This window comes from Oryctolagus cuniculus, chromosome 1, assembly GCF_051225735.1.
Source record: "Oryctolagus cuniculus isolate XC-2025 breed Fujian yellow rabbit chromosome 1, ASM5122573v1, whole genome shotgun sequence".
Lineage (NCBI taxonomy): Eukaryota > Metazoa > Chordata > Mammalia > Lagomorpha > Leporidae > Oryctolagus > Oryctolagus cuniculus.
The window spans coordinates 117,346,634-117,356,426 of NC_142867.1; the positions used below are offsets into that span (position 1 = coordinate 117,346,634).

The 9,793-nt window shown below is 46.2% G+C and overlaps 1 protein-coding gene across 1 annotated transcript; it reads right to left on the minus strand.

The window, feature by feature from the left end:
* Positions 1-609: 609 nt before the first annotated feature.
* On the minus strand, positions 610-9,540 carry LOC138846156 (von Willebrand factor A domain-containing protein 5A). The gene is made up of 6 exons (XM_089306303.1): positions 9,513-9,540; positions 7,638-7,834; positions 7,348-7,433; positions 6,650-6,780; positions 6,184-6,262; positions 610-808 (listed from the first exon to the last, which is right to left on the minus strand). Exons 1-6 carry the CDS (start codon positions 9,538-9,540, stop codon positions 610-612), a joined length of 720 nt encoding a protein of 239 aa, XP_089162429.1.
* Positions 9,541-9,793: the final 253 nt, after the last annotated feature.

Below are 9,793 nucleotides of genomic sequence, written 5' to 3' on the forward strand. Positions count from 1 at the left end.
ACCCAATGACTCCCAAGCCATCACACTTTAGCCACTCCCTCCCAAGACATGAGTCCCTTATCATGCAGAACTGTTCCACTTTTAAAAACTAGATTGAGGAAAAAAAAACTACTTTTAAATACCATATCCGATTTATCCAGCTTTCTAACTCAGAGATTCGATTAAGTCTCTAATTCCTTTACTTTTTCACTGTGTATCAACTGCCTGCTGTCTTTGCTTTCTTTAATTTCCCTAAATTTCAGGTCCAACATTTTACCATTCTTTTCTCAGTATCTTCTGTCCCATGTCTCTCATTTCCTTTCATTACACTCACTGTACAAAACCCTGATCTTGGAATTTAGTCAACATCCTACACCCTTCATTCTTATACCAAAGTGGCTGAGTCCCCTGAAATGAGTCACATAAATGACGATTCTCTTAGTAATTTGATGTCACTACCAAAGTCAAGCTGCAGGAGCTAACCTGAGCCCTCAGTACTCTGTGGCAAATGGCATTCCACTCTCCAATTGTTCCTAATTGCTTTTCCAAACCTTCTCCCTTTCCTCAGATTCCCTGTTCTAACACTTCCAGTCTCATGCCCATTCTGGTCATTGGCTATCTATGTGATCATCAACCACTAAGTATTATCAGCCCCTGAATTGGCTCATTGAGTTTCTTGTTGATATCAACAAAAGCATTGTAGGAGCTTATGACTCCAGACTCAAGGCTTATGTTCACCACATCTGTTTTTTCTTCTTCTAGAGTCTCTCTGAAGCCCACCTCTTTGGTCTGGAGCAGGGATTTTGCAGCAAGGTGGTCAATGATGAGGCTACAAGACAGAGATTCCAGAGACTTCAGTATTATGCAGAGTTCCTGAAAGTCAGGGCTAGCAGAGAATACAAAAATCAAGGTAAGTGGAGAGATAAGACTTGAGTGGTATAAAAGGAAACATGATTGTAGGGAAACAACTTAGCCAGAATTAAAAGAAGAAAATCAGCTCTAAGGATGGCAGAGGAGGAAGGAACGAAGGGAAGAAGGAAGGAAGGAAGGAAGGAAGGAAGGAAGGAAGGAAGGAAGGAAGGAAGGAAGGGAGGGAGGGAGGGAGGGGGGACCCCCAGAAACCTGAGCAAGGTTTTTATTAGGCTGGTGGAGGCACCTTCTCCAATACCAAATGAGAAACACCTGCAATTGTTAAAGGATGGAGGTTAGGGAGCAGTTCTTAAGAATGAAATCAGAATATTAACACATAATGATCCAAACACGTAAGAAATTGCCTACTTTCTTAACCAGAAGCCTAATAGCTACCATTTATTGATCATACATTTAAAACTGTAATAATAAATGCCTTAAATTAATGATGCAATTTTATTATCATGAAACTCCTAAGAGGCAAGTTTCTACTTCTTGTTGCAAAGAAGGATTTGAGGCCCAAAGAATATAACGAATTTGCTCAAGGTCATGGCCCTACTGAATGGTGAGCAATGTCTGTCTGACTACAAGATTCCCCTGGCAAGTCACAAGAAAGGAAACGGTCACCACTGACTACACAATATCCTTCTGGCACCACATTTGCCCAGGCAAAGCTGTTCTGATGGTAGGGTCCTGTGCCTCCTGCTCTGCTAACTGGAGAGTTCACACCCTGCTCTGGTCCATGTGCACCAAATAGCTCCCTAACCACAATTTGGCTTCTCAAACAGAACTGTCTATAAACAGAGAAGACATTGATAAAATAAATACACATATTTTGAGAAGACATGACAGAGATAATTTTCAATGTCATGTAACACACTAGAATTTTGGCTGTTTTGATTTGGGTTAGTGTGAGGTATTATCCCCAAGTCTGGTGACATCAACTTTAGGATTAATGCTCTAGTTTGTAAGGCTAAGGTCCTAACTTCTCATTGCAGTGACTGAACTATGATAATTTTCCTTAAGGAACCCAGCCAGTCCACATCTTTTTAGAATCACAATGAAATTATCATCATTATCTTTGAATTGTAGCCTAGGCTATAAAGTGCTTTTGTGTATATTTTAGATACTTTTTTTATGTACAAAAACAATATTGAGGGGCTAGTGTTGTGGCATAGCAGGTTAAGCCACCACTTGTGTCACTAGCATTCCCTATCAGAGCACTGCTCCACTTCAATCCAGCTGCCTGCTGATGCACCTGGCCTGGCCCACCTCTGGCTATTACAGATATCTGGGGAGTGAATCAGCACATGGAAATGCTCATTCTCTCTGTGGGGAGCAACTCGGACTAAACTAAGTTACTGGAATTAAGACTTATTCTTTGCATCTGCTCTCCCACAATATGGCGCTGAGAGAGGAGGAAACAGCTTCTACACAGCTGACTCCAGTTCAACCAATAAACAGCAGGACCTGCTCCTGATTGGAGGAGAGCAGCGTACTCGGCGTGTGGGTAGCAGAGTTGGGATTGGTGGAAGAGGACTATAAAGGAGGAGAAAGACAACATGCACCAGGAACATCTAAGGGGAACACCTGTGCAGCCCCCGAGAGAGCCGGCCGGCAGTGTGCCGCTCCCCTGCGGAAGTGGGGAAAGTGGCCAGGGGGAACCGCCCTTCCACGGAGGTGGAAGGTGTGGGGAGCAACTGGGAGCAACTCGGACTAGATTAAGTTACTGGAATTAAGACTTATTCTATGCATCTGCTCTCCCACAATATGGCGCTGGGAGAGGAGAAAACAGCTTCTACGCAGCTGCCTCTTGCCAACTTGAGTGATGACCTCCAGGAGCTGATCCTGCTCCTGATTGGAGGAGAGCAGCGTACTCGGCGTGTGGGCAGCCGAGTTGGGATTGGTGGAAGAGGACTATAAAGGAGGAGAGAGACAACATGCACCAGGAACATCTAAGGGGAACATCTATCTGAAAGAACACCTGTGCAGCCTCCGAGAGAGCCGGCCGGCAGTATGCCGCTCCCCCGCGGAAGTGGGGAAAGTGGCTAGGGGGAACCGCCCTTCCACGGAGGTGGAAGGGACGGTAGCCAACCCGGGAAGAACCAGCAGCAAACCCGGGGAGGGCCGAGCAGACAAAAGAACAACGCAGGGTCCTGTGTCGTTCCTCCACGAAGACGGGGAGCGACAGAAGGGACGGTAGCCAACCTGGGAAGAACCAACAGCAAACCCGGGGAGGGCCGAGCAGACAAAAGAACAACGCAGGGTCCTGTGTCGTTCCTTCACGAAGACGGGGAGCGACATAATGGTGCCATGACTCGGATAGGAAACTTAGGAGGGAAGAAACGGGAAGAAGTGGGAAAATACCGGAGAGACTAGCAAAGAGCCTAGGGGGAAGCCAGATGGAAAAGGTGCCGGAAGAAGCTATTGAAAGCCTAGGCATAGACTCGGATATGGACTGTGGGAAAGAAGTTAGGATTGAAAGCAAAAGTGAAAGCTTTCATAGACTCGGATGCGGACTATGGGGAGAAGCCGGGAGAAATGAGAGGGGAATATTGTTGTTGGAAGAAAAGTTAGGGAAACATACCGGGTAGAGAAAAATGTTAGGGAAATTGAAGCCACGGGGGCAGGCCAAGGCGGAGACGTAAGCTATCTTGGGATTCTTCAAGTCAGCCCGGGGAGCAAAAGGCGAAAGTCTGGAACCAGAGGCAGAGACGTGGGCCACCAGGTTGGAATCCATCAGATTAGCCCGGGGAGCAAAGGACGGGAAGCCAGACCGAAAGGCGCAGACGCGTGAGCTAGGTTGAATTCGCCAGGTTAGCCCGGGGAACTTAGATTGAATACCAGTGGCGGAAACGTGAGCTGGGGCTGTGTGACTCGTGGAAGCCGCCACACGCAGAGAGAGCGCACGGGGCACAAGTAGATAGGGAACCCGGGGCTAGCGCGAGGCCGTGGTGCGGACGCGAAGGGGCGCGGAGACCGCGGAGTGCGCGCGCGAAGCCGGGAAGCCGCGCAGATGAGAGAAGCACGGGCTGAAGCGGCTCAGAGCCGGGAAGCCACCGAGAAGCAGCCTCGGGGCGGGCGCCGGGAAGCCGCAGGGATAAGAGAAACAGAAGTCTAGAAGTAAAATGAGAGAAATAGGAATGCTGGTAGATAGAAGTAAAATAGGAGAAATAGGAATGCCCGGAGATAGAGAAATAGAGAAAGGCCTCCCCACAACACAGCAATGAGAAGGCTTGGATTCGGTCTGCCTGATTAGTAAGGCGATAAGCACCAGCAGGCAGCTCGACCAGAGTATGAGCTGCAGGTCACCGAAGATAGGCACGAATCAACATCAATAAGTCTCCCCACAATACAGCAATGAGAAGGCTTGGATTCGGTTTGCCTGATTACTAGGGCTTGTAAGCACCTGCAGCCAGTTCTAGCAGAGCAGAGCATGCGCTGCAGGGCACCGAACTCAGGCATGCATCAGCGCCTAAAAACCTCCTCACAACATGGCGAAGAGAGGACCCGGATTCGGTTTGCCTGATTGATAGGGCTTGTAAGCACCTGTGGGCAACTCTAGCAAGCAGAGCAGAGTGTGTGCCGCGGGGCACCGAAGACAGACGCGTATCAATGCCAAAAATAAAAAGAAAGGGGGATCTGTGGGGAGCAACTCGGACTAAACTAAGTTACTGGAATTAAGACTTATTCTATGCATCTGCTCTCCCACAATATGGCGCTGAGAGAGGAGGAAACAGCTTCTACACAGCTGACTCCAGTTCAACCAATAAACAGCAGGACCTGCTCCTGATTGGAGGAGAGCAGCGTACTCGGCGTGTGGGTAGCAGAGTTGGGATTGGTGGAAGAGGACTATAAAGGAGGAGAGAGACAACATGCACGAGGAACATCTAAGGGGAACACCTGTGCAGCCCCCGAGAGAGCCGGCCGGCGGTGTGCCGCTCCCCCGCGGAAGTGGGGAAAGTGGCCAGGGGGAACCGCCCTTCCACGGAGGTGGAAGGGACGGTAGCCAACCCGGGAAGAACCAGCAGCAAACCCGGGGAGGGCCGAGCAGACGAAAGAACAACGCAGGGTCCTGTGTCGTTCCTCCACGAAGACAGGGAGCAACACTCTCTCTCTCTCCCTATCTTTCTCTCTTTCTCTCTTTCCTCTCTCTCTCTTCTGTGTGCATACATTCTGCAATGCTAGAATAAATATTAAAAGTCTCTTTTATACTTTCTTCAAAAAGTGATAAATAATAACAGAAGATGGTATAAAAAGCCATTTTTTAATTCACTCTGTAGTATTAGAGCCTCTGTGTGAGTGTGTGTGTTTCCACCTTCCTCTATTGCTCTGCCTTTCAAATAAAACACATCTTTAAAAAAAGAACAATTTTCATTGATAGCTAACTATTTGCCTTAATTCATTAGCATGTTTTGTGTATCATGGGTTGGGAACATCCAGCCTACTGATTGTACAAGGCTCACAAAATCATTTGGTCTGACACTACCAAGGCAACTGTAGGCAGGACTCATAATTCAATAGATTTATACAGGATCAATTTTAAATTGATCATTTTACCATGAATGATGTTACAAATATCCAAATGGCCCTTGGCAGAAAAAAATGTTCCCTACTTCTGAGTAAATAATGATAAAAATAATAATGGGAATAATAGTAAAATCCTAAATAGCACTTATTTGTGTCAAACACAGTTTCCAAAGCTTTCCTTGGGTATATTCTTTTAATAAAATAAACCCATATGGTATAACTATTTTCAGGTGAGGACACTGAGGTTTGGAGAGGTTAGAGGATTTTGATAATATCTAGAAAGGAGAACCAGAATTTAAATATATGGTTTCTAAATATATTATGACTTTATAGGACTTCAAGATATGACTTAAAATATAACACCTTCGGCAGGTTCTGCTCAAAGCAATGTCAGAGCAAACTGTTTAAAGACAACAGAAAACTGTGAAGTTATATACAATGTTTTAATTCAAAGGCTACCAAGGCAGCAAGAATCCAGGAGCTGAGACCTTTAAGAGCAGGGAAGCCAAAAGACACAAGCCTGGTAGCTGGTGGCCCAATTTTCCCTTTGAAGCAAACATCAAGCACATTAGCCTCTAGAGCAAATGTCCACTCCTTGAAATTTTTTTATTTTTGTACAGAGAGACAAATTTTCAGTTGCTAAATTTAAAATTCCAGAGGCATTCTGTCCCCGCAAGGGATTTCCACACTGAATCACGTGACACTCAATTACAGGCTGACATTAGTGACATCACCATCCAGCAGAAACCACATTTCTCTTCATACCTGTGCTTCCTGCTGTTGAACTTAACCTCTTTAATTACACTGCATGTATCAGTAACTTCTCCATCTGTGAAGACAAATGCTCATCAATCCTCTGTCAAGTTCATTTTAAGATTTCAGACTTTGCCTTTGAAAAAGGCTCTGCTACTTCTTTAAGCAGTCAAGACATCCCTGAAGTTCAACTGTCACTCCCAGCATGTACTCTTAAGGCCTGTTCAGCATCCTAGCTTCATCTAAGGCTGTTGTGGCACTCCACAAAGAGTTTCTATTGTCCAGTGCATGGAGTTAAGGAAAAAGAACAAGGAAAAGGTTTCTACTGACAACTGGATAGAAGACTCGGACTTGTAAGCCATATTTCAACAGTGCTTCAGTGAAGTTCAGGGGCTCTTGGCATGGATTCTTGAGTGGAGACTTTCACTCTCTCTGTCCTTCAGTTAGCTGTATCCCAATTCTTACCTGTAGGGGTGGCCTGCAATGGGGGTTCTTCTGTCAATGTCTTGGAGTGGTGTCAAGGTTTCAGTGCCCCCTGGATCTGCATTCATGAGCTGCACTCTTCTCACTGCCTCCTCCATGGTTTGCTGGGTGTGCTTTACACTGTCCCTGAGAAAGGCAAACACTCAGTTGTCCTGTAATGGCTGCTCACCACCATCCAGTGCTGAGTCCTTGAATTAAGATGCCCCCATCAGGCCGGTGCCGTGGCTCACTAGGCTAATCCTCCGCCTAGCGGCGCCGGCACACCGGGTTCTAGTCCCAGTTGGGGCGCCGGATTCTGTCCCGGTTGCCCCTCTTCCAGGCCAGCTCTCTGCTGTGGCCAGGGAGTGCAGTGGAGGACGGCCCAGGTGCTTGGGCCCTGCACCCCATGGGAGACCAGGAAAAGCACCTGGTTCCTGGCTCCTGCCATCGGATCAGCACGGTGCGCCGGCCGCAGCGTGCCGGCCGCGGAGGCCATTGGAGGGTGAACCAACGGCAAAGGAAGACCTTTCTCTCTGTCTCTCTCTCTCACTGTCCACTCTGCCTGTTAAAAAAAAAATGCCCCCATCAAAAAAAAAAAAAATCTTACCTGAAGTGCCCAAAGCCAAAAGCCATTCTACAATAACCCCTTTAACAATCAATTCCCTTTCTTAAAGTATCTTTTTGCACTCTATGGCCTTTCTAGAAACTTATGGAAAAAATGCCTCAAACAAAGATCCAAATTCATAGATTTTGAAATAACAGCCTATGGACAAACTCTTCAGGAGCAAAAGTAGAGTTTCCTAGAGGTAAGAGAGTATGAGGAGACAGAGGATCCTCTCAGACACACAGGCGCTGCCAATCCAACACTTCACCCCTCTTTGTGCCTCCTCATGTTCCAAGACTAGCCTCAGGTTGGTCATGCTAGCTCAGCTCAGATGCAAAATGGAGCTACAGCTGCAAATGGCCATCTACCCCTGGAATTCATCCTTAGTTGAACAAGTGACCCAGAAAAAGAAAGGTATCAGCTTTCCCTTGGCTGCCTCTATGCACAGTTGAGATTTAGCCTGTTTGCTCATAGGGCACTTCATGCTTCCTGAGCAGTCCATGAGGAAGACGAATTCCCCACAGGTAACTGATGGTTCACTTTCTGGGATATCTGGATAGAAACTCACCATGGCACATGGATCTCCCATCAAACAATCTATACAGAAAGAATAAGGTACTTGTAAGACGAGAAGGAACTGAAGAATCTTGTAATTTCCCCAAATCAATTGTAGTGAGTTTAATAGGGAACTGAGAAAACTCAAATCAAAAACACTATGTCTGATTCTAATGCACTTCTACTTCCAAAGGGTTTGAGATAAGTTTTAGGCACATAAGATACAAAAGTAGAAAAATATGAAACAGAAGGAAGAGGTGGGAAGCTAGCAGGCATAACCAATAGTTAAAACAGTGTTTTCAAATGCTAGTTTCCTGGCAGCTAGTTAGAGGAGTGAAATATACTAGGTTAAAATATTTCAGCATCTAACAGAAGAATGAGGCAGGTTTATCTACAGAGGCAAAATTTCTCTTCAGATAAAATCAATGGGAAGTTTATCATGTTAGGTCCTTGTTTTAGTCTTTAAAATGATCATGTGGTCAGTTCTTGGGTTGTGAATTACGAGCCCTGAGAGAGAATGTCACACACACCACAGTCAGCCCACATGTTGGGGATGGGGCACTCGCCAAGACCCCCAGAGAGCAGGGACACTGAGATGCACTCGAGCTTTAACAGCATCTAAATGTGGGGTGGAGGAACGTGGGAGCCTGGACTGTGGGCTAAGCTGTCAAGGCCACAGCTGTGATTCCATTTTGAGGAGCAGTGGAAAATGCTGCAGAAGTGGCTTTTTCCACCAGTTATGCCTCAGGGGCCCTGCGTTCCTGTGGCACAGCAACTCAGAAATACCACAGGACAACCCAAAACTGACATGGGCCCCACCAGTTTTTTGTTTTTTGTTTTTTTTTTTTTTTTTTTTTGACAGGCAGAGTGGACAGTGAGAGAGAGAGACAGAGAGAAAGGTCTTCCTTTGCCGTTGGTTCACCCTCCAATGGCCGGCGCAGCCAGCTGATCCAAAGCCAGGAGCCAGGTGCTTCTCCTGGTCTCCCATGGGGTGCAGGGCCCAAGTACTTGGACCATCCTCCACTGCACTCCCTGGCCACAGCAGAGAGCTGGCCTGGAAGAGGGGCAACCGAGACAGAATCCAGCGCCCCAACTGGGACTAGAACCCGGTGTGCAGGCGCCGCAAGGCGGAGGATTAGCCTAGTGAGCCGCGGCGCCGGCCCCCCACCAGTTTTAACAACAAAGACAAGTACATATGAACTAAGGAAACTTCAGAAGTTAAGAGACATCAAAGGAAACTAAGCAACACAACATATCAAGAAGGTAAGCTTACTCTTGTAAGTCAAAGGAGCACAGAATGAAAAACTTTGGGAGATGGATGATAGTAATGGATTTCAAATAAACAAATCAAGTTTAACATATATATATGTGTGTGTGTAAATATATATGTGTATATATATATATATATCACCAACATCAAGAAATCAGAAACATTACAAGTGCACATAGTGTACCACAAAATTCATAAGCATTATCCTCCTTAACACTCACAATCACCACATGAAGTGCTACTGTTTTACAAATCACAATGGCTAAGGTTCAGAAAGGACTTTTGATATGCTCAAGGATGCATATGTGCAGCTAACTACAAGTAGATGGTTCTTCACACTAACACTTTTTTTGAACTAGTTCACTTTTATTAAAGAATATTCTGTTTTAACTTTATCAAATTATGTGCAGTCATGTGAGAAGCCACTTCCATGTTGAGTCGGAATCTTACAGATGTAAGCCCACCACAGAGGCCCCATCCTACGAAAAGTCACCACTGCTTCTGGCCCAGTGGTGGACGAACAATCAAATTTTTCCTGTCACACTCCTGGTACAGCTCACAAGTCAACAGTTACTCGCTGAGGAACAGCCGGAGTTTGCCATCCAAAGTGGCTGAGTTGAAGGCCTGTCCTGTGACCACATCTGTGTGCCCTGACAGGCCATGAGAAAAAGTGCTTGAGAAATCTGATGTACATATGCTTGGTATTCCTCGGAGCCACCGTCCACAAATTG

Bases quoted from the DNA above. Each gene is read 5' to 3' on its own strand.
- LOC138846156 (XM_089306303.1), bottom strand. From the start codon at position 9,540: ATGGGGCCTCTGTGGTGGGCTTACATCT. The intron at 7,835-9,512 runs GTAAGATTCCGA...CTTTCTGTATAG, and splicing joins TCTGTGGTGGGCTTACATCT to ATTGTTTGATGGGAGATCCA. The intron at 6,781-7,347 runs TCCATAAGTTTC...TGCCTTTCTCAG, and splicing joins TCTTTGTTTGAGGCATTTTT to GGACAGTGTAAAGCACACCC.